Raw genomic sequence first — 26,218 nt, forward strand, 5'->3', positions numbered from 1 at the left:
TATTAATTTGTGTAATGTTTATCATGTCTTATTTTTTAATAACAAAGAAAATAATGACAAAGATTTGTACCTTCGTCACTGGCCTAAATGTTTGCCTTTCTTTTTTTTTTTGTTACCTAAGGCTTTGTTTTTAACATAGGGACATTAGTTTGGCTGTAATGAACAGCCACTTGCAAAATATTAAAACCAACTTAAAAAATCGTGATCGTGATTTTCCTAAAAAAATCGTGATATGATATTTTTGCCATATCGCCCACCCCTAATTCAACCATTTTATTGGTCTGCATTGACACCATTGCATGAGAACTGAACCGAGCAGGACAATGACTTTCTCTAGAGTGGCTGTATAGATAAATTAATAACTTTTATATGACAGAAATGAACTGTCACTGAACTTTTAAGCTGGAAAATTACAGTATTTTCTTCTAGATCTGCTGTACACCGAAACAAACTTTGCTGCATTATTTTCCTGTTATTACAGTAAAGCTGCTTTGTAAATTATAGTATTGTAAAAATATAATTATATACAAAAAATGACAATGACTTAATGTAAATACCTTGTTAAACTACATTGTGGGCCAAAGAATTTGCATAAATAGTCTTTATCTGACACCAATTACCAGAATCAGTCATTTAGACAGCCAGTAAGTCATACATAATACGATTTTAATAAACAACACCAGTCTTCAATCCTTCCATTAGAACTTTAACTTCCAGTATACAGTCAGAATACAAAAACAAATATCTAGCTCTGCTGGATTAGTGATGTTTAAAGGACTTCTACTTTCCCCCCTCAGCAATAAAAGAAATCACAGCCTCGTACACACACACAGAGTCTTCACTGCACTGGAGGGACAAACACATCACACATTCCCTCACAACATCTCCTCCCTACTCTGATCTGTTTGTTTTCTGCTATGTCCGGCAGCTAGCAGGCTATCTCAGCATGCAGGCAACCAGCAGGGTTCAGCTTTCCACCAACTAATGCAGTACATATGCAGCATACTGATGAATGCCTGAATAGCAAATGTTAAACAGTTACACCCGCAATTGTTACTCCCAGAGAGCAAATGGAGACTTGATTGAAGTTGAAGTATATAAGATTTGTTAAAATGCATTATTTTAACCCAATTTATTGTTCGATTACTACTATGGGCTCTATGCACGGCGGTATTTCCGGTGAAGCATTAGGGATGCTCGATAACTTCCGCCGATCGTAGAGTCCAATGCAATACCGAGAATTTATATTGAATTTTATACTCCATGGTTATACTAAAGAAACGTTAGTCACAAAAACAGATAAAACAGACACCCCTCGTTGTGTTTATGCTTCTTTTTAAAATTATATTAAATAAGTATAACTATATATAAAATTACATCTAAACGTATGTACGTTTCATTTCAAAGACTGGAGGACAGTAAATTTTGAAGACTCTGCCATAATCCCGTTTTCCTCGGTTTTTCTCCGCTTTAATCTCCACAACCGGAAATGGACGAGCATCCTTGCGTCAAATGCGGAATTTATGCGTGCATATAGCCCATTAGTATGCCATTCATGGGTTTATATCTCCCAAAAGTGTAAACATTGACTACGTTTACATGCAGCCAATAACCCGTAAACACAGGCAAAAACCCAAATATGCTCATATCCCGGATTTTAAAAACTGGGATATTATACCTGGGGTACCCCTTTTCTAACCTGAATTTTTTGTCATGTAAACGCGTATCGGCATATCTCCGTAGTGATTTGTGTTCTGCGCATGTTCTATTCGCAAGGAAACTTGGTCTTTTGAGTAGAGAAACTTCTCAAAATAGCAGACAGAAAACAATATTACACTCAAAGACATTTGTAAAGTTTCACATTTTCATGCTGCTTAAACAAACACACACACACCCTCACAATATAATGACAGTGTGCTACTCACAACAGGGGTAATTCAATAGGAGGATGTCATCAACTGCAATGTAGCCTCTGCGGTCCACAGTTGCCTCTAGCAATATCTGAAAACACAAAAAGAGGAAAACATGACCTGCAACAATTTATTTAGCCTTTAAAATTAGAGTAGTTTCAACATGATTGCACACAGCAGTAAATCATCTTTGGGAAAATACACTTTATTCATGCTAAATTTTCTGAATTTCTCAATCAAGTCCAATAAAATCAAATCTTATTATCTTACACACAATTTTGCTTCTCAAGTATAGTAGTCTTGTTTTAAGGCTGGCTATTACATACGATTAATACGCAGTATTATACAGTGCAAATACAAGTGATGCCTTGTATATTAATCAACACAAAGTGGTATCTATTAAAACAACATCATAGTTTCAATCAAACTCACAAAAAGTGTTTTAATGGGCTGTCTGCGCTATATTTTAATTATTATCTTACATTTGCATGGTGCTTCATTAATCTTACATTAACGAAACAATTAAGAAATAATGATAGAAGAAACAAGGACGAGTCTGTCAACTACATCATTCGTCTTTGTGGCATTTCGCATCTTTTTCTTGAGTTTTGACAGTCATTGAGAACAGAAAACGAGAAAAAGGATGCCAAAGCAAATAAAGAGAATGAGAAAGAGAGAGAAAATGGATGCCAACTTCACTAAAGGACCCCTGAGGCCTATAGAGGAAATAATGGCTTCATCAGGAGGCCTGCGTACACTGTGACACATGGCTCTCACTCGGTATGCTGCGCGCACACACACAGACGCGTCGGCTCATAATGTGAGCGTAAGGGGCACGAGTCCCCGGGGACCAGGAGAGACGCTTCACAGTAGCCAAAGGCTATGAGCAAAGGACGGTCGCTCCAGTGTAATGAAATCAAATCAATATTGTGCGAACGACAGTGATGAGATGTTATTACACATCGAGAGCACAGAGGCTATGTTAGCTCTTCCAACAGTATTCTGCTTTGCTGCCCACGCCTGAAGGTATTGCTTAAAAAAAAAAGAGAAAAGAAAAAAAGGGGGAAAAAAATACTATGTTTGTTTGCGGTTTAGTAAACAAGCAAAAATCACAGTTGTGAATGAACATTGTGCTGTTATCGTTAACTAAAACTATTAAAAACATTTAGAAGCTGAAATAGAATAAAACAAACGACAATAAAAAATGTTGCCTTGGCAACAACCTGAAATAATTGTACTGTAAGTTGAATCCCTAAAAAAAAAAAAAAAAAAAAAATAAACCTAAAAGCAATATATTTTTTAACTAATAAAATAATAAAATTTACAAAAAAAAACCTAAAAAACTAATAAAATGACAAACGGACATAAATTAACATAATAATAAAATTTATAAAAATAAACTAAAATTAACATGAAAACAAAACAAAATAATAAAATCTATTTCTAAATATTTATACAACTATTATAAACTAAACTAACCCTGGTTTTCAATCATAAACGAGTGTTTAACTTCTTACTCTCTTTTCACACCCTGAAAATCATCTCAAATTATGAATTGCTGAAAAGAAAAAAATGTAAAAGAATTGGAATAATTTGCTGAGGCTGATATCACAGTTAGCATTTAGGCTATTTTTAATACAATTAAATACTACTCTCATACTTTTTGCATATTGTGACAAAATCGCAAGATTAATTGGCAATGATGCCTAATTAAAATACCTGTGCTTGAAATGTTCTTCACATATCAAATGTCTAATATTCCATTTAAAACTCTTCACTGACAACACTGTCTCCTTACTGTATGTAAGAAAAATGTACTGGTTTGTAGTGGTGGAAATGATACAGTCAGATGTTTAAACATATGAATAGTTTTCTCAAAATATTAAAACTTTATGATGCATTTCATAATACAAATTAAAAGTCTGGTTCTAGGAAAGGGAAACTATATAATCAATAAATAAAAGATTAAATGTAGCGAAAATATATGACCAAGACATGAAAACGTTTTCAGCACAGTTTAAATGTGACCTTTATATAACAAAAATAAAGATTTTATACACATTAAGGATTCTTTGATCGTTAATGTGCTTTCAAACGAATAGTTATATTTATTCTACTTCAGCTTCTAAATGTTTTTAATAATTATCATTTATCTTCTTTTTGTTGGAAGCAATACCTTCAGGCTTGAGCGTCAAAGCAGAGTACTGTTCTCGATGAGTATTAACATCTCATCTCGTCGTTTGGACGAGTTTTTTTTTTTTTTTTTTAAGAAAACCCTGAACTTTTAAACGCTAAAGTTGAAGAAACCTGTCAAATCATCGTCAAAAGTGGCAGTATTATCCAGGAGCGTTGCTATCAGTGAAAGGAGATTTGTATGTTTTGGCGCCGTAGCACTAGTTGACGGCAGTATCTCTCAGAGCTGTCATGGCGGCACTTCACTCCATGTTCAACTTCCCCATTACCTGGTCAGCAGAACATTCCAGGCTGTCAGAAGCCTTTTATTTCATCACTGAACAGCATGATTTCATGCTCCTGACCTATCCTTGACCTCAAACGGCGCCGACATTCGTGAAGATGGATGTGAAGTCTCTGATTGGGATCTAAAAAACACAACGTGCTTTGCGGGAAGAGAGGAGGAAAGTGACTCCAGACAGCAGAATACACAGCCAGCGCTGGCTCAGGCTCTGTACCACAACTTTAATCTCCTGTTGGAATGGACTGCCATATAACCACAATAATCTGACAACAGACTTGCAGGATGATGCAACGGGAGATTACTCTGAAATGCGTTTTGGAAATTTCCCTCACTATTCCAAGGGTGTGCCTCTGCTGACATGCCATCAGCCCTCCGAAAAAAAAGACCAAATCTCACTTTTTTTTTAAAGGAATTCTTACGCTATTAAAATCACATTTCTTCTAATCAGTGGGTATACTTCCCTCCGTCATGGAACAAATCTCTCTGATTTATGATGAATATATATATATATATATATATATATATATATATATAAAAAAAACTCTTTCTGGGTATGGTAATGCAGGGCTGAGTTGAACCCTATATTTTCCTACTCTGCTAAGGAGACGGTCATCTCTAGTCCTTCAATAAGCAAGACTTGTGACAGCAATGGAACAGCTCAAAAGAGGCATATACAGTATGTGTTTTTCAAGGTTAGAAAGATTGCCATGTATAGGATTAATGAAGCGGATAACGAAATGTCAATAACATAACATTGACGATGCCGGACATTAGAACAAAGGATACTCAGGGCTTAAGTGCAGGGATGATTAACACAACTAGGAACACTTGAGAACTCAATTAAAAAAAAAAAAAAACATGGAGACAAACTAACAGGCAAAACAGGAACAGAACACAGAAAACAAAACAGACTACACATGACAGACACAAAGACAGATATAATCAATATTTAAAAAATATATATTTCTCACTTGATTTAACTTTCTCTTTCAAACCGTTCTTATTTGTCAGTCATATAATGTAGGTCTATGGTCACCTCAAAGAGCATGCACAGAGAAGTCCACATTAAACATGATTTAATAACTGATGATACATGATAAATGTAAGTACACATTAATGGCCTAAGACACGAAACGAGCGTTTTGTGTGAGAAAATGAACAGTATTTATATCGTTTTTACCTCTTGTAACAAAGCGCCCACGCCCTCAGATCACTTGGACGTGGCTGTGGTTACAAGAGGTAAAAACGATATAAATACTGTTCATTTTCTCACACAAACCGCTCGTTTCGTGTCTTAGGCCATTAATGTGTACTTACATTTACGAGTCATTAAATCATGTTTAATTTGGTCTTCTCTGTGCATGCTCTTTGAGGTGGTGACCATAGACCTCAACTGTATGACTGATAGACATGAACGGTTTGACCAAAAAATATAAAAATTGAAACTACTAAGGAAACAAAGACACCTACAGCTTGGATGCCCTTGAGGTAAGCTAAAACATACCAAAAATTGTGAACAATCTCTTTAAGAGCAAAGATGATAATACAAAACATCTTTCTCCAGGTATTATAGACTTCCCTTCATCAAGATTAAAACAAGAAAATATTAAAATAATGAAACTCGAAAGCATGCATTGCACCTTGTCAGCTCATGCAATGAATCCATCCTGGTGGAATGCATTTTTATTTATCTACATTATTATTATTAATGGATCTGCCCTAATGTCCTCTTATGTCTTTCATATCTTTCTTCTACCCACCATGAATTTTTATTATTTACACACATGTGCATTTTCTTAAGAATGTGTCAGATTCAATTACTCTTTCGTAGCTTCAGCTTTGTTGTTCAACGTGGCGGAGAGACAAATATACAGACACAGATTTGTTGATGTGATGTGAATTCAATTGGAAGCCCGTGAGAGAGAGAGAGAGAGAGAGAGAGAGAGAGAGAGAGAGAGAGAGGGAGAGAGAGAGAGAGAGAGAGAGAGAGAGAGAGAAAGAAAGGATGGGCTGAAGCTAGATTCTTTTTGGCAGTCCTGGCAGGCCCGATAACATCTTTAATATTTGATAACAAGTTCCCACTATCTATTACACCTTCACCAATAACAGCAGAAATATATGAGCGAGCATGGCAGACAGGGGAGATTTCAACTCGAATATTTCAAACTGAAGGTGATCCCTACCCATATCCAGTCTGCTCTTCAACCCAATCTTTCCCCATCTCTGTCTTTTCAATTTTCCTTCATTTCATTCCTTTCTCTCAATTGCTGTTCAGACACGACAGACAGCAGGAAATATGGTATCTCGTGATACATAAACGTGGGGGGCCACATCATGCGAGACAGGCCAAATGTATAGGGATAGACAGCCCATTGTTACGGTTTAAGAAGCTCGTAAAAGACACAAAATTAAATGCAGAACGCATGAACTTCATTAGTCTGATAGAAGTTGAGACATCTTTCAAGGGGTACATAACTGCTGGCAAAACGGGCTTTTCAATAAAGCTTAGCTGCCTACAGAAAGGTGAAACAAGCTGAAATTGGTGCTATATGACTAGAGTAAACAGAGAAAAAAAAGCTGTTGTCTTCCCTTTTGCCAAATAGGTAGGAAAACCCATAATGCACTGGGCATGTTGCCATCCAAGGATACTCCCACCAGTCTGCTGTGGATACGCTTACCAGAGTCAAAAAACAACTTGCTTTAAAGGTCCCGTTATTTGCGGTTACATTTTTCATTTTTACATTTTTCAAACTTAAGCTAGTGTGTAATGTTGCTGTTAGAGCATAAATAATACCTGTAAAATTATAAAGCTCAAAGTTCAATGCCTAGCGAGATATTTTATTTAACAGAAGTCCCCTTTCATAGCCTACAGCGAACGTCTGGTTTGGACTACATCCCTCTACTTCCTTTTTTAATGATGTAATTAGAACAGTTTTTTGACTAATCTCTGCCGAGGGGAATACAAAAAAAGGGGGCGTGGTCTTGGTGAGCTCCCCGGAGAAGAGGAAGAGTATCGTTTATCGATAATTCGTCGATAAACCCATAGACATCATATAGATAGACGCCCTATCGACCGCTACTGCCTATTGGCACGGACGAGCCGTGGGGCCGCCATCTTAAACCGCTCATCCGCTCCACTCAGTGTAATCTGTATGGCAGGTGATTTGAGCTGTCAGCACATTTAATTAATCATATCTCACTGAATACCAAACTGATTTTCAAGCAGGTTTTTTTTTTTTTTTTTTTTTTTTGCTGCAAAGGTCATACATGTAGCTATGATACAGGACACATGGGATATTTTATTCACAAAATACAACCAATAGTACGGTAATGTTAAATGTTAAATCTTACTTGTGAGAAGTAATTCCCAAGCGATAGTCCGCCGATTTGAGCAGGAATATGCTGCACAGTGCTCTGGCATCTACTGCAGCTACGCAACACAATAGGAATACGACCGGTTCAAGATGGCGCCTGGATTTCTCAGTGCCCAGCAGCCAATAGGGTATCTATTCTATATATGATATCTATGGACAAACCTATAACATTGATGTAAGGCAGTAATAATTGAATGTGCAGTCACGTAACAATCAATTTTAATAAATAAATTATTGTAATGCATGGCAGTGAAAACAGCGATATACAGATAAATAAATTGTGTAAAAATACTGTTTTTTGCACGCGAAGCATGAACACATTATATTGCACACTGTAAACACAATCAAAGCTTTAAAAAAACATGAAGAACAGGACCTTTAATACTGTAGGAAATACTTCTTAGAAAATTTTTAGTTTTAACCCTCAGGGGTCGGCGGTATTGTCACTTTTTTTCTTATAAGTACGAAAGAGATATAGTACAAAATACTCTGCTGATTTTGATCTTACATATAAGTGTTATCCATCATTTGATCCTGTTAAGTGTCTAATTCTTTTGTATACTCACAATAAAAACAAAAGGTTCTGCTTTTTGTCAAATAAAAAAAAAACTGTGTACTTTGCCTTCTCTCTGTCAGTGAAGTTCATTCTGAAACGCATCCGAAAAATGAACTGTAACTAAGTGAATACTTGTCATAGAGATGCAAGAGATTTCTCTTTATATTCTTATTCTTTTAAATGAAGTAATTTATATAAAAAACAACTATTCTCAGTTTATGTAATCTGTATGAAGAGAGATGTCTTTTTCCTTTCAGCTAATTAAAAAAATTGAGTAATTCGGCAAACTTTTGCTGACAAATGAACCTGAATGTCTTGGTCCAGGTAACACAGAGAACAATGAAACATTGTTTATTTATATACTACAGAAACTATTACAATAAAAAGCAGTGTGAAAATCGGCGAAGTTACTCTGTAAATATAATGTACCTTAATTCAATATCAATCTATGAATTGGAATTGCAAACAACACTATGTTTACTTTATTCTGAAATCTCTGCTCCCGACGAGCTGGCTGGCGCCTTGCATGGCTGACACCGCCGTTGGTGTATGAATGTGTGTGTGAATGGGTGAATGTGAGGCAAATGTAAAGCGCTTTGGTGGCCATTAGGTCTATGAAGGCGCTATATAAATGCAGTCCATTTACCATTTATTTACCATTTACCATTTATTAATAATATAAAAGAAAATAATTTAGGCAAGAAGCAACCAATGTGGACAACAAATTGCTATTGATACATTCTTGTTTATCAGAAATCTATTATTGGCTAAATCCATTCATTATAGTTATGAGGAAATAAACAGTTTGTGTGAAACCCTTAATTACAAGGCAAAACAAGAGTCGAACAAACAGGCTATTAGCTCCTTCCAAATAGAGATTCAGCCTAGGTGGCCTTGTTATGTGAACAAAGATTTAAATCAATAAAAATAATCAGTTTACCGATTTTAGCTTCGGGAAATCATAGTTTTGTATGGGTTATGTCTTAGCACTCACTTCTTTCTGTGAAAGCAAACTCCTCATTTTTTCAAAAGAAGTGGACCTCTTACTTGAGCAATCACTCCTAGATGAGCCAGACAGGCTATTGATATAAACACTGGATAATATTTAAACGTCATAGATAAAAGCCATTTTGTCCTTAGAGGATGCTTCTTAGAAGCTTTCCAGTGAGGTTTTTCATTTTTTTTTTACTGGCTGAAACACAAATCTATAATGTCACTATGCTGCCCTTAACGGCGATATTTTTGCATTTATTCATTTTGTATTAATTTATGACTGCAGACAATGTTTTTTTTTTTTTTTTTTCACTGATACTCGTTATGTTCAATATTTTCTTCTCATGTTTATTGCGATGAGTCACGAGGCAATTGTTGGGCAATTTTGGCTACCATCAAGGCTGAATGGGTCTTAGAAGACATTTCCAGCCTAAGACTTATTAGAGGACCAACTTCATGTTTTATTCTCGCTCTTAAATATAGGAAAGCCAGTCACAGTGGACAAGAATCCACAAAAGACAACACTGGAAAACAAACTGAGACATGCAACAAACTTTTTTGAGTCTGATAGCCAGTCTAAGCCAGCCTCTAGACAAATTAGCCTCTAGGCAAAGTTCATGGGTTTGACTCGATGTTACAGGAAAAGGTTTTATGTTAATGCATTACGTAGGCAAGTGCTGCTGGTGCGTTGGTCGAAAATGAAGCGGTATAAACCCTCTGGTGCACAGGGACGAAAACAGAGAATCCAACAAAATAAAAAGAAAGCACAGTATAAAAGGTAAGTCTTCTCATCTCAGCCATTAAGGTGTCAAACTAAATAAATGTACTTAGTATTGTGCACAGGCATTTAGGCCATCAGAACTACCGGGAGATTCCCGGTGACCGACATGCTTTTTGGGCCGATACATCTCATAGCCTACTTTATTTTTGTCTTAACGGCCCATAAAACTCGTACATCGGCAGCCCATTCGTTTTGTTTTGCTTAATTGGCGGCGCTGAGATGCTTCCAAGTATATAGCTTACAAGTATTTATTACTAATTATGAAAGTTTCCTTTATTTTTCAGTGCATTAGAAAAATCAATCCCACCTAGGGCAACCAAGGGGCTAGAACCGGCCCTGGTAGGAATAGCTTCAAACTTGGACTGAAAGGAAAGAATATACATGATTAAAAAATGATAATGCATTGCAATTTGATTTTTCTCGCAAACCTATCACATGGCTTTAGAAGACTTGAAATATACTCATGGGCTACATTTAAGATGTACTTCTGCATTATGACAGCACCCACAAAACCACATACAGGTTTGGAATGGTTTGATTTTTGGATGAACTATTCCTGTACCTTTTTGCTTGCCCAAGACTATCCTTGAAAAATGACACCAGCTGGGTTTGAGAAGCAGCAAAATGAATGAAAGGAGGTATATGAGGGCACTAAACAGAAACTGCAGGAAAAGCTAAACAGAACAATGATAACTGAACTTAATTAATGTAACAATGGCAACTGATAAGGGGTCGAATGGAAGATCACCGGAATGGTTCAAAATATAACAAATGCAAGATTTGAGCTTTAAAAAACTCTATTGTTGGCTCAGTTTAAGTAAACTAGCCTTAATGTGGCACCCACTGGGACTGTGGCACAGCTCTGGTTTTACCATTGATCAGGGCAGTTTGCCCTGGCCGAAAGTGTGATTTAGTGTGCTGACACCCCGTCGTGTGAAACCTACGCTGAGAAAGAGAAAGCTATTGAGTGAAATATGTGCCAAAATTGAACAAACAAACTCGAACTGCTTTGCAAAGGAAAACTCAACTCGCAAACCAACAGAAAGCAATTTGCAAAAACAAAGGTCAATTTGAGCGAAAATGTAGTGGAGTAACCAATATTGTGTTTTACAAATAATAAACCAATATTGTGTTTTCCTTGATAATATTTCTCAAATAAATAAAACCTATCCTACAAACGGCATGCAACCTTGTCTAGTGCATATAAATGCATATCTGTCTGTTATGATTGTGAGATCTCTTGGCGCGATTTTCTCACAAATGCAGATGAGTAACTTCCTCTTCTAAATCAGTAGATGGCACTAAAATATGGGATTCATTTAGCGCTAGTCTCCCGGGAGAAGCACTGATTTGAAACGCGTTTGCCTTTGCCTACAGCTGAAGAAAAAAATACTGTCTTACAGTTACTTTTTATTTTGGGGTGGTGATGGCGCAGTGGATAAGACACATGCCTTTGGTGTGAGAGACCCGGGTTCGAATCCACTGTGAGACACCAATGTGTCCCTCAGCAAGACACTTAACCCCTAGTTACTCTCTCGTCAATGAAGATGCTTTATAAACACATCCTATCACTCGATACCAAGGGTATAGCTAACCCTTGCTGAATTCATTGGTTTATGGTGAAAAATAGGTAACTCCGCAAAATTCAAAGTGACACCAAATCGACTACGCAGGCACACACAACCACAACAAATTCCCCCTATTGTCATGTCCCCTCCACCTTCACATCTTGTTGACTGGCGGGAGGACTATTATTTACACATGAAGGCCACATCTTTTCACCGGCATGTGAAAGTTAATTGGGTTGGAGAGATTGACAGTTCACGATAAAGCAAACACTACTCAACTTAATTGCTTTCTGACAGCTGCGCAGAGCTAGCAAAAAGGAGAAATTGAATTTATGGATGAAGCCCCCTGCGTCTGACCAATTGCAGACCGACCATTGACACCAATTGATCGGCTAGGGGGTCGTGAATGAGCTGTCATTTCGTAAGCAATGATGGTAGATTGTGTCTCATACGTAATGGTACAGTAAGGAAATTAGGTTACTAGTTGACTAAGACGTGTCAACAATATTGACTTGGTCTATATTGTGGGCTTGTCCAAGCCCTACAGCACTAACCTAAATTCATGCCGAGATCAATGCTAATTAAACCGTGCAAAAGGCATGACTAATAAGTCAGTAGCTCCCATCACTGGTTGTGTAATTCCTCTTTGTGAGGATAATCGACGTCTGTGTTGGTCGAGCTATAATATAATATCTTTGTGTAAGGGCACAGTCAAAAACCAGTTTACAAGTCTGCCATTGAGATTACAACTTCTGTCAGTCATATTTTTCATTCGTGGTATTCTCTACAGTTTAAAAAGGCAAACATGACGACATTTCGGAAATGTTTCAGAACGTGATAACTGGTTTCTAGCTGGTTTAAACAGGACATTAGCTTGTTGACCAGCCACCATGTTAAAACTGATCACACATCTGTGTGCGTTTACCTTTAAGACCAGATCCCAGCAAACGCGCCTGCATCATTTTGACTGGTCTCGGCTTTTTATTCCATGTTTTTATCTGGTATAGAGCCTGAGAAATCAAGATTTTAGTAGGCTTTGACAAATTTTTGGACAAATATTTCTGGAAACCCAAAGATTTTGGGAGGGGGTTTTCAGAAAAAGTTTTTGAGCAGGCGTTTTGGGCCTAATTGGGTTAAACTGGTATTGCTGGTTCAAGATGGTCTACTAATTTGCCCTAGCTAATGACCAGCTTCAACCAACTAATGACCATCAAAGACTAAGATAATAAACAGTTTGTACCAACTAATGAGCATATCAGACTTAGACCAACAGATGACTAACTCATGGTACGTTTAGTTTGAGTTGAGTTGAGTTTGAGTTTTCCACGTACAGTCGACACCATCGTCAAAACGACTCCCATTTACACGAAAGATTTCCCCATTCACACATTTTTAGTTGAAAATGGTGTTGTGTAAACAGCCCCCTAGACCAACTAACAACTCACTTGGATCGGTTAATAACCAGTTTAGACTAGCTAATGAGCTGTTTGAACCAATTGATGATCATTTCAGACCTCATTTGGACAACTTGTACCTACTAATGACTCTCTTGGACCAGATAATGACTAGTTTAGATCAGCTAATGACTAGTTTGTACCCTATAATGGGGCATCTTACTGAGGACCAAATTGTATTTTCTAATGACTCTCCTGGAATAGCTAATGGCCATCTTAAGGCAGCTGATAGATAGACCAGCTTCTGTTTCCAGTAGGATTACCATGCTACTTTGATACCATGGTATTCTTAAATGTACCTTTGAAGAGTACCATTACCTTCATCTAGTGAACAAAAACATCCTCCATTTGGAAATGAAGCATTTAAACACACTGCATGCAACATGAATCAATGTCAGACACAAAGAATAACTTACAAACATCCTAGTTTGTGTAACCAACCAGAAAAGATGTTGCTAACCTGGTACTCATTTGGCCAGAAAGTGCTGACTGCCAGTTCCACCTGGTGCCACTGTCGTCCACGTGAGCCAGAGACATTCCATACGGGAATGCCAAGCGGCCCACCGTTGACCCGCACATAAACCCGCAGCGCCCCCGGGCTGTGGCCGTCTCTGCTGTACAGGAAGTAGCTGAACTGCACGCAGTGCGTGTCGTTTTCGCTTAGAGTCTGCAGCAGAAGCTGAGCCCTCTGCCCCGCTGCATGCTGGGAGGAGTTGACCATCATGTAGGAGCCTTGAGGAGGAAGACAACACAGCAAGAAGGAAGAATCAGCCAAATGTCAGAGCCATCACATACACACTCAAATTTCAACTATTAAAAGAAACAGTCCTAAATTTAATGTGGTTCCACGCACAAAGCCATCATATCATTTCACCAGGCATGGAATACAGCGCACGGGTCATACAAACCTGTTTTATGATACATTTATGTTGCTTTTTATCCTATGTGGAGGTTAACATCAAATGTATGGGAAACAATGCTTCTTTCATGTTCAAGAAAGACCGAAAAAAAAGTCTTACGGGTTTGGACTGACATGAGGGAAAGTCAATTATGACAGATTTTATTTTTACCTATTTGTCTAACATACACTTGTCACTTTGTGTTTCGGTCATAGAATATAGTATAAAACCGAAATCTGAAAGCAAGAACATTAAATATTTTCTCTGAATAAGAAAACATTTCATATCTTTGTGTGGCAACACACATTTGTGGAGAGCTTTAGTGCATATTAGAGTGAGCCCGCTTAAAGAAACAGGCACACATACACTAAGCTCAGAGAGAATAAAAGAAATTGAGGGGGAAATAAACATCCAGCTTCTCTGCGGAGCATATCTGCCGTATTACAGCCTACTCAGAAACTTCTGTGTAGTTTTCCCATCCCTACTTTTCAAAAGCTCTTGTTTGTCTATTTGTCTCTTTCCGCAGACTATCTCTCCCTTCAGTGAGTTCACAAAGGATGACAATTTTGGCATTACTCTCTCAATACAGAGCACACACACAGAGAGAGACAACACACAGCACAGAATACTAAAATGTCTTTCATGCTCTTTTTAGCCTCGAGGCTCTCTGCGGAGTGTGACAAATGCAAAATTTCTCTGTACAAAGACAAAAATTTGTGAGGTGTTGGTATAGCAACAGGCACAAATACTCAAAACAGGCATATACATACTGTATGTGACTCTTCAATTAGGCGAACCTTTCTGTTCCCTGGATTTAAAGAAAAAAATATTATAGATATTCTAATATATATATATATATATATTCTAATGAAAATAAACATTTTTTAATAACCATTCTAGCTTTCAATGATATATATTTTTTTGTTAACAAACAGGGTAACACTTTACAATAAGGTTCATTTATTAAACATTAGTTAATGTATTAACTAACATGAACTAACCATTTGTTACTGTATTTGTTATTCTTTGTTAACGTTAGTTAATACAAATCTAGCTGTTCATTGTTGTTCATGTTAGTTCAAAGTGCATTGACTAATGTTAACAAGATTTTTTTAAAAGTATTAGTAAATGTTGAAATTAACATTAACAAAGATTAACAAATGCTGAAGAAGTATTGTTCATTCTTTGTTAATGTTAACTAATGTAGTTAACTAATGAACCTTATTGTAAAGTGTTACCACAAACAGTTCATTTTATGAATAACAAAAAATTGGGTCGGAAAAATATATTTTTTGAAAGAGATGTATACTTTTATGCAGCAATGATGCATTTTTTACAAAAAAAAAAGTTTATCCATTCTACCTTTATAATATTACAAAAGATTTTTATTTTAAATGAATGCGGTTTTCTTGATACTTTATCAAATCAAAAATTTATCAAAAAAACACATCACTGTTTCCACTAAAATATCAAGCAGCACAACTTCTCAAATTGAATAAATAATAATAATTTCTGAAAGTGACACTGAAGACTGGAGTCATGGCTATATACTAAAAAGACAGTTATGAAAAAAAAGATTAAAACTATTATTATGATTTTAAGTTGCCATAATTTGATTATTATTTTAAGTTGCCATAATATTTCACAATATTACAGTATACTTTCATCAAATAAATGCCTTGATGAGCATCAGAAACAAATTCTTAGACCCCAAACTTTTAAATGGTAGTGTATACAGTTTACTATTTTTTTACATAATACCAATATTCCTGTCATTACCATCACTCCAGCCATTTGAATATTACAGAAATGAGGATAGGTGAGCATTTTTTTATAGAATGGTCGAAGAGTAGCTTGCAAGTCCCCAAAACATGAAAAATATCATAAGCATTACACACAATATTAAAAAAACAAAATCCACACCATCAAATACATGAACCTATGCATTTATGTCTATTTCAAGAACAAAAAGGTCCATTATAAGAACATTTAATGTTAAAAGGTTTAACGAAGTTTACAGTCTCAAGATTTGATAAAGTCAAACATCCTTAATTGAGAACAATCTCACATGAAAGTGCATAAAAGAACATTCGGCCTGCTTGTTGTTATTAATCAGAGGACAGTGCGGGACGTTGGGGTTAGGAGCTCCATTTGCGAATTGAGGCTGAGTGAATAATTACATATGAACCATTCATATACATAGACATGAGAAAGGACTTCTAACCACCGTTTTCTGTCCTCCCTAATCAGACATGCCACCCTTCAAGTGTTCGCCTGCTTACGGAACAAAATGCCCCTGCGTCTAGAAGACAACAGTCACTCCATCCCAAGGTCGTTGTGTTGATTCACAAGAAAAATACGAGACCAGACTGTCCTTGTTGCCTTGGTATCAAAGAAAAAAAAAAACCTTGATTAAAAGAAAACCTCATTTTCCTAAGCTGAAGGTTAACTAGCTAAAGGAGAATTACAGGACTTTACAGTCAAGTTGAAGGTAGAAATCGGGAAAAAGCGGGCATTGTATTGGGGATGCTTTCATCTATCAAGTACTGAAATTAGCAGCTTATTAAATAAATAGGCCGCAAAAACTATTTGAACGTAAGGCTCACATAAAAATGTATGAATGTCATTGTATTAAATTAAACATCAAATCAGATGGTATTTATTTTAAATGAGCACATATTTCAAGAAGAATTTACCTCAAAATATTCAAGTCTGAAAATCACACACACTTTCAAAAAACCCACAAAAAAGGATCATAACTAATAACTAATGGCTCTGGGACTGGGCGCTCTCCAAAGCACCTAGGACATCCCTTGATTTATGTATGTCTGGGTGTACATGTGTGTGAAAAGCCCTGTTCTCTCAAGGCATTCTGGTTAATTAGATTTCTCAAGGCTTCTTCATATTGCACTCTAGAGACATCCGAAGAGCACATCACAGGGAAGAAACGAAGGATGGAAAAGGAGGGAACACCGCTAAATCTACAGATAAAGAGTGATTTAGCAGTATTAAACATGTACCTCAACCCACAGAGGAGCTGTTGAGAGTCACTGTAAGCAAGGAATTATGACATTCACGAGGTACTGTTGATTTTCTCAAGCCCATAAAGGTAAAGCTGATGACTTTGATGGAATGACTAATTAAAGCTCTCAATTCGGATATAGCTAAATTGCTGGCAGATTACTTAATTAGATGGATAGATATATGGACAAATTGATATATTAAGGATGTACAATAAATCAAATAGCAAAGTATATAAGGATATAAAGTCCAACATTCACATATACTGTAAGTCCAACACTAGAAGAACATATTATTAGAGCTTTTTATCTAGTATAGTATAGCATCTTTTATTAGTGCTGGGCAACGATTAATCGCAAATTGAAAATAAAATTTTTGTTACATAATGTGTGTGTACAATTATTTTATAAATACAGACACATGCATGTGTATATTTAAGAAAAATGTGTTATTTAAAATGATTTTTAAATGTATACAGTATATACATGCATTTATTTCATAAATATATGCATATGTGCATTTATACAAAATTATACACAGTGCACACACATATATTATGTAAAAACAAACGTTTATTTTGGATGCGATTAATCGCAATCAGTCGTTGCCCAGCACTTCTTTTTATATGCCATCGTTCTATTGTGAATATAAATATTTTGACAGCTGGTATCACATATTCAATAGACTGAAGGACGTCAGACGCCGGAAGTCTAATTATACATTTTTTTTTTTAAATTTATAGTTTAGTAAAATAAAGCCTGTGGTCAACATAACTTGACGATTCTTTGACATTTTGTTCTACAACGTATACGGCAGTTTTTTTTTTGTTTTTTGTTTTTTTACAGACAAGTTCTTATTTACAATGGCGGCCTGACAAGTGGAATAACCAATAAATAAAATAAATACAGTACATTAGAAATACATACAGGTTAACAATTACATTAAATACAATTTAAAATAGGGCTGGACGATTAACCGAAAAATAATCAAAACCGAAATTCAGAGCCTATAACCGACGTGATTTTACCATGCCGGTTATTTCGTTTTTTGAATACTATTAATATATCCGCCCACTGTGTGTTAACGTATTTTCCCCTTAAAACATAGTAGTCACGTCAGTCCACCCCATCCAGTCTGCGACACAGCGCGTTGATCCCGGGAAATTGACAGAACAAACACCTGTATGAACGCAAACACGGCCCGGGATTGGTGCCGCCAGGTTGGGGACAGAGTAACAACTGCTGTGTTCAGTCTATGGTTCAGTCACGGAGCGCGCGCTGTGTGAACAAAAGCGGTAATCAATGTCGTGTTGCAGCCTAATGATGCCGTTTAAGCCGGTGTTCTGTCGATTTTTTGCTGCCTTGTCGAAAAATGCTACCGTAGCGCGAATTGATCACAGAATGCCAATTAAAGTCGTATGAAATACAATTATAATACAATTCTAAGTTATGAGTAGCTACTGTATACTGTAGACTACTGTTTTTATTTTTAAAACGGTGTGAAAAGTAAAAATTTTCATAAAATATTCATCTTTGACTTGTCAAATTACACCTTTCCTCATAGTAACTGAAACTTTCAGTTATTCTTTTCAGCTGGGTGACCGTACAAATATTCCTATGGTAGTAAGCATTTTTTAAGGGAAATTATACATAACAGGAAAATGTACCTTTTGTAAAAAAACAAAAAACAAACTGTGAGTCTGCACATGTGCATAACCGGTAAGTAGCAAATCTCGATGGGTAGCATGAATCGTCAGAACACCGGGATTGTTCGCCAGCGTGAAACGGTACGTAATGCGCTAGTTTATTATCGAATCAGAGAAAAACAAATGCACAAGCGTGGGTTTTCGAAAAAAGAAATCGCAACTCATAAGCAAGACGCTGCTCAGACATCTCACGTGTCTTTGTGTCTCCACATTATAGTGTCTCCACAGTCTAACATGGGTAGAATGGTAATTTGAATAAGAGTAAGAAGTGGTGAAGGAAGAACGGTTTCAGTAAAGGAAACAAAGCTTGGCCTTCGCCTTAGATTGAAGCTTTGATATGTGGATGGAGAAAAAAAAAATTGAAGTTTCCAACCAGATGCTCAAGTATTCATATGCAGTGACTTGTTCTAGAATAGCACCCTTGCAAGTGGTGATTTTAAGGGCTGGAGGAGGCGTAGTACCCTTACAGTAAAACCACATGGTTTTTGTTGTGAAGATTTTAAGAGTGAGTTTGAGTTGTCTAAAGGATTGCAGGAGTTGGAAAAAGCAAGGTAGCTTGAACAGCATCAGGGCAGGAACTCATGGCATAAAGGAATGTATCATCAGCATACAAGTGAATGAGTGAATTACCAACTGCCTGGGGAATGTTATTAATATAAATTGAGAAAAGTGTAGGGCCAAGGATGGAGCCTTGGGGGACACCCCTGGTTACTGGTAGAGAATGGGAAAAAAGGTTTTCAAATCTTACACGCTGAACCCGGTGAGAAAGATCATTTGAGAACCAAACCAGTGAGTGATCAGTGACACCAATGCTGCCAAGTCTGTGGATAAGCGGGTTGTGGTCCACGGAGTCAAAGGCTTTCGCAATGTCAATAAATATAGGAGCGCAGTGTTGTTTGATATCTAATGGTGATGTAATATCATTGAGCACATTGGTGGTAGCTGTAACACAACCATACCCAGATCGGATGCCCTGGAGATGATACCGTTCACATTAAGATGATTGATTAGTTGTTTATTAACAAGTTTTAACTAGCCTTAGCTAGTTACTTCTTAAAAATGTAAGTTTTCATAAACAAGTGTCCGTGCGACAAGCATTTATTTAAATAAATGATTAATGACTCGGTTATAAAGACATATACTTGCTGCCACCTAATGGCATAACAATCCCCACCACCACTAATACACAGATTGAGAATATCATTTCTGGCTATTATAGTCTTCTAAAACATTTCTGGGTCTATTTAGGAGCAACCAAAACAGATATGTACATGAATACATTTATAGATGATGTGATATATTAAGAGATGTACTGATTGAACAGACAGAACCAGACAGCCAAATATATGTATTCATATTGCTTTAGTATAGTGCAACCAGCACATTAAAAAAAAAGAAGCTTCCACTAAAACAATGGAAAACACATGACGACATTTGAGAGCACACTCCAAGGAGTGTGGAGGTGCTGATTGAATTCACAGCGAGAGTCTGTGCTTCGTCATATCATATTGAATCTGAACCCAAACAACAGAGCTGACCATATATCTCAGCCAGCCCAGAGGCTCCAGAACCCATCTGAGTACGCTGGCGCCCTGTCCCTCTCTTTCTCACAGGTGGGAGTGGGGCAAAGCACAATATATTGGTGCTGACATCTTTTCCTGCATGAGATCAGAATCCAATCTTACAGAGCCAGCCTAAAACCTCAGCTAGCCAGCGTGGCTGCTACAATTTCTCCCAGAGGACTAAAATGTTGATTATTCAATATTTCATTTCCCTTAAAACCATGAGCATTAAGGGAATTGTTTCAGGGTAATTACAAGCTTTATCGACAATGGCATACAGACTATTTGGCTTGTCCCTCAGTTTGTAAAAACAACAAAAAATATCCAAGGGACTTACAAGTTTACCAGAGGCATAAAGAAAAATTGGCTCTGCCATTTGAAAAAGGTGTCACACACAGGCAAAACATCTACTATAATAATAATTCTAAAGACTTTTAAATGACTGTCAAGGCAAAAATATGCTTTTTATTCCCAGAATTGTGAACTTATAGACTCTAACCGCCATAGTTTCATTAGAGATTCATAACTGCGTGCAACACAGTGATTCATTAGTTCAGTGAAAACGCATATATTTTTAAACCTGTACATTTTTAGAGAACTTTGTTCTGAAGAAACTTTGATGACAACAGGTCATACAAATGCCTTATGATTAGGTTTGTCTGTCCTCACTTTGAGTCTATTACTGTTGCCGAGTTAATTCATCCAAAAACTGGATTCTGTTAACTGTCAATATCCCGTGTCGAAATAAAGGTGTCGACCGAGGTTGAACACACAAGAAAAGCTCATTCGAGCTGAGATGATTTGATTTATAAAATGATTACTGTTAGAAAATGTTGAGTGTGTCTGTAATTAAGTAAGCTGATTCGGTCTTACCCCTTGAAAAGAAAATGTTTCTGGTGATTGTCCAAAGGTTAATTGGGTTACAAAGCTACACTCAAGAGCAGTCAATAAAATACTCTTGTAAAGACGATTCCACGGCTCACAGTAATTTGTGGCGTTCATAAAACATTTCCACTGTGTTTCAACAAAGTCTAGGGAAACATAAGCAGTAATGAATCAAGCACCTCATTGTATAAGAGATAGACATCATACATCATTCCATGCATTAGAGATCATACATATTCAATGATATCCTTGAAAACGACCCAAAGTTTTATTACCTAGCATGACTCCAGGTTAGCAATTATTCTGTGTACCGAGTCACCCTAATCACTGTCAGTCAGCGTCAAGTCTAAGAGAGCCTTGTCTTCTTTCTCCGTTATGAACGATGTGACCTTCTAACCTTCAATGTCTACTTTTCTCCTTCAGCCTTTATCATTTTTGCAAAATGCATTGTATGAATTCCATTAGCAATGGAATGATGAAAGATTCAATGTCAGACATAACAAACAATACAATACACACGGCAAAAGCCAAGTATATAACAAGCACTGTGCCAAAACAAAGCTTTGTGTACTTTTAGAGCATTTTTGATGTGAATTCACCAGGAAGAGCAAAGAACCTCCTGCTGAACCGTTCAATAAGGTCAGACGTCCCTCTTGCCATTTTGATATTTACACTGAAAGCATCACAGGTTAACCTTTGACTACTCACCTCATCATGAAGCCACCGTTACACACCGGCACAGACATACTGTTCACATGAACTAGAAATATCAAACATAAGGTGACCTTTGGTGAATTATGCCTCCAAGGCTGGTGAAATCTGATAAAGCCCCATCCATTCGCTGCTAACCCTTCCCAAGGGCGCAGGAACATACATAACGAGATTTGAAGTGATTGAGCCCATCGTCATTCAAACGGTGCAGCGCAGGAAAACAGCCACTCGCCAGCTAACAGAGATGCTATCTCGGAGAAAACAGGAGAGAGAGCGAGTCAAGAAAGGACCAAGGACAGCATTGAGGTGGACGAGAGAAAGGCTGAAAGATGCAATCACAAAAAAGTTAGAGGACTCGAAAGTTGAGGCCTGAAACAGTCAGAACAAGAAGCGAGGGCAGATAAAGGCAGAATGGAAAACAAGAAGGTTATTAGAAACAGAAAAGAAGAGATATGAAGTCAGAGATGCAGGGACAGAACTGGGGTAATGGCATTTGCCACTTTGCATGAATAAGGTAGAGCATAGTCTGTGAAAAAGAGATTCTTAATCTTTAAAAGAACGTGTTACCCCCAGGAGGTCAAACTAAATTTCATATGAGATTTTTTATTGTCTATTAATTTTATATCAGGTCAGGTTGCAACCCAGTTAATTTGCAACTTAAAACTTAGAAATTAAATGAAATGTAGTTAAACCAAATGTTGACCAACAATGTTTGCTTGTAGTTACAAAAAAAAAAATGGTTTGATCATATTAGCAATAACTTGGGTAACAGGGTTAAATGGTTGAGTTTAATGAATGAAGTCAACACAATACTTTGTCCAAACATGAAAACAAAAATCACATTTTAATTTCTGTATGGAGAGAGACACACATTTAAAGAGTAACTAAACACTAAACCAAGTTTTTTTAGTTAATGATCTGTAAGAATGGATCTTTATTAATACCAGTCATTGATTCAAGTAACTTTTTTGACATTTGTTTATAAAGTGTTTTATTTCTACAATATATGGTGTAAAAACGTCTTAATGATGCCCTCTTCAGGTTGAACGGTGGCTACTGCAGTTGAATTTTCCTATTGGATGTTCCGCACTTCGTGACGTACGCAGGTTTCAGCTCACCATGCGAGCTACGCCCTTGGCAGTATAAAAACTATCTTGTGTCGTCAAAAGCACTGTAGGGAGTCAGGAATTGGAATTGTGAGTATTGAAAATGATCAGGATAGAGTGTTTTAGCGTCTATTTCGCCCTCTATCTCCACTGGGGTCTGCCCACTTTTTTAGCATTTTCAAATATTGCCAGTGGGTGGAGTCAGGCTCTGACCAGGGGTTTAGTTACCCTTTTTGCTTTAAACTAGCTGCTTTTCAGGGTATGCTAATTTTCGTGTTAGATATTAGTTTGTCTCTTACTAATAGGCATCACAACAAAAGCAGCATGGGGTTTGTGCATTTAATGACTTTTACAAAGTCATGGAACACCAAAGTGCACCACATTCACAGAAATCACAACTGTCCATTTTTTCCCTGTTTCTCAGAACTTTTAAGAGCGTTTTTTCCCTCCATTTGACCCCATCCGCTGGGCTTTGTTCGCCTCTGACATCAAGAGGCTTCAAAGGCGTGTTCGAGAGAATAAAAAGAGGTGAAGGGGTGCAGGGCTGAATAGTTGAATCAATACAATAGGTCTAGCCTGGTAATACCAAACTCTGCTACTTCGCTTTGTTGTGTAGGCAGAGTCTGGCTTGGCATAATTGGGGGGGTTGGCTTGTCTGAAGTATAAAGTATAAAATCATAAGCCAATCACATAACGTTTGGTTATGGTGTGTTATTCGCCAACTCAGCCACATCAAACTTCCACTGTAAACACATGTATGATGCGAAAATGCAACCATCGAGCTAAATACCGGAGTGAACATGGCTGACCGGGTTTTGCTGCCTCCTTATCCTGATCTTCCATGAGTGCAACCAAGGGGGGGACACAATCACAACTATCACATTGCCACCCTTTGGTCTCCCCAGTTTCTCGCTGACGATCGGTAATATTTGATAAATTAAACTTTTACCAAAATCTGTCGGGAGTAAGGCCACAACATCGCCTCCATTCAAAATGTTTACCAAACACTCTTCTTGTTCGGCCTTCAGTTTGGAAATGCCAGGAATATTCTCCACAAAAGAGCGAATTGCATCCCATGTCTCCATATCCGCGGTCATTTTCGATTTCTCAAGTATAAGTTTATCAAGCGACGCAAATTCTTTTTCTGCGAAAAAAACAAACAGAAATAACAACTTTATTCGACTGTAGGCCTGAGACGAGAGTTCAAGAGATTTCCATGCGAACTGAACTGAAGTGAAGTAGTTGAAGGAGATCGCAATTCTCGCGCATGCGTCAAGAAAACTCTCGTCTCAGGCCTACAAGAAAAGGAATAGTCAAATAAAGTCGTTATTTTTGTTTTGTTGCACAAAAAGTATTCTTGTCGCTTCATAAATTTATACTTGAGCCACTGTTGTCGCATGGAATATTTAAACATTTTCTTCAATGACTTTCTGGGCCGTCAAGTTTCAATCCTTTAGGCAGCCTATGTAGCAGTGATCCACCTCTCAAATTTAATCAAAAATATCTTCACTTGTGTTCCGGAGACGAACGAAGGTCTTACATGGTTGGTACAGCATGGGGGTGAGTAATTAATGACGTAATTTTCATTTTTGGGTGAACTAACCCTTTAAACTCGGTGCTTAGCGTCTACGTCACAGCTCTCAGCCTGCCTTCTGTTTGTTGAATGGCCGGCTGTTTTCAGGCCGGAGGAAAACTGAGAGACATATCGATGTCTCAGACTGAGTACAGAAGCGAACTGAAATAGAGTTGAAGAGGGAAGAGGAGACTACAATAGGTCCTTTTCCCACTTCAATTTTAGAAGTAGTCATGCTCACATCTCGCTACCTTAAAGTGTTTAAGGCTCCTCCTCCTCCTCTTACAGCCTCATTTATTCCCATGTCTTTCAGCCTTTCTCAAAAGGTCAGCTGAAATTTAAGGCATTCTGCCTTGGCTTTCTTCACAATCACATTAAATTGGGGATGCTTTTTGAAGGTGGACAGCAAAAGAAGATCAGGATATGCTGCCTGTCATCACCCCTCTTACCTCAACCTATGACAGAACAAAATAAAGTGTACAAACAGGTAAACCAACTAATCAAGGTATAACCCCAACAGTGACAAAAGGTTTTCTTTTAAATTTCTCAATATCTTTCTGCTGTATTTTTGAATAAATGCAGAAAAAGATTCAACTTGCAAATATGCAAAAGCACTGAAATCCTTCATCTTTCATATTCTGTTTCTGTAGAAAATCATGATGGTAAAGTCTCATGTCATTTCCATGCGGCTGACATTCGCTGATGCCTTTCCCCCTAAAGACACAATTACTATGCAAGAGTATGTGCTGGAATTAACACACACAAATGAATATTTCATCTCAAATGAATATTTTAAACCCTGTTGTGTAGTCACATCTCTTCATCATTTCAAACATGTTTTTGAAATGACAAACAGTGCATTAAAAAAATACAACACATTAAAAAACGAGTTGAGAATATCACTCACAATTACGGTCTCTAACATATTTTTAAAACTATGAAAGCATAAAGCAGAGCACTCAAAACTTACAACATGCCATTATTTTTAGTAGGGGAGTAACAATACATCGATATGGATCAATTTATCAGACAAATGACTAACGATTTGAAGCATTGACACATGAGGTACGTTTATTTTTACACACTTCCACATCTTCACACAATGCATTACCACCAATGTAACCGTTTATACACAGAATTCCAATTTGACATGTACATCAAAATTTATTAGTGATTATAATGCAAGTAGCCCCAGCCCCACTAATATGTTTTGTCATCAAATTAAACGTCTCATTAGTTGAGTGGGAAAAAAAATTAATTAGCATTCATTAATTGGCCAAGTTTTCGTATTGAAATGCAATTACCGCAGGTCCTCTTAATGTATTGGTACACTGAGCATGAAAATATGAGAAAGCCAATTCTTGGAATGACCCCAATAGACCAAATATGAAATTCATTCATCACTACCAAAACAATTTCAACCGATACATGTCATGCACAATTTGTAACAAACTCCGTCTTTAAAACAAATCTCAATTTCCTGCACTCATGGACTTGTAAAAACATGCATGTCAAAATAAATCTTTGACCTAAGGGTGTTTTTTTTTTCATTCATTTCAGGGAAAAATGCAGCTGGTTGAGGAAACCAATTCGAAACACTTTTATATAATCAAATGGTATCTATTTCCAAAGCAGCACATGTTT

The 26,218-nt window shown here is 37.1% G+C and overlaps 1 protein-coding gene across 10 annotated transcripts in view; it reads right to left on the minus strand.

Moving 5' to 3' along the window:
* Positions 1-26,218, minus strand: part of ptprub (protein tyrosine phosphatase receptor type Ub) — a 223,210-nt gene that overhangs the window by 96,375 nt on the left and 100,617 nt on the right. For all 10 annotated transcript variants that reach the window (XM_039679819.2, XM_039679822.2, XM_039679818.2 and 7 more), the window contains exons 3-4: positions 13,573-13,844; positions 1,926-2,001 (exon numbers count right to left, since the gene is read on the minus strand). In XM_039679819.2, coding sequence (XP_039535753.2) covers positions 1,926-2,001; positions 13,573-13,844 — 348 coding nt within the window. The remainder of the gene's footprint in view (positions 1-1,925; positions 2,002-13,572; positions 13,845-26,218) is intronic.

Source organism: Pimephales promelas, chromosome 12, assembly GCF_988280905.1.
Source record: "Pimephales promelas chromosome 12, fPimPro1.hap1.1, whole genome shotgun sequence".
NCBI classification, from domain to species: domain Eukaryota; kingdom Metazoa; phylum Chordata; class Actinopteri; order Cypriniformes; family Leuciscidae; genus Pimephales; species Pimephales promelas.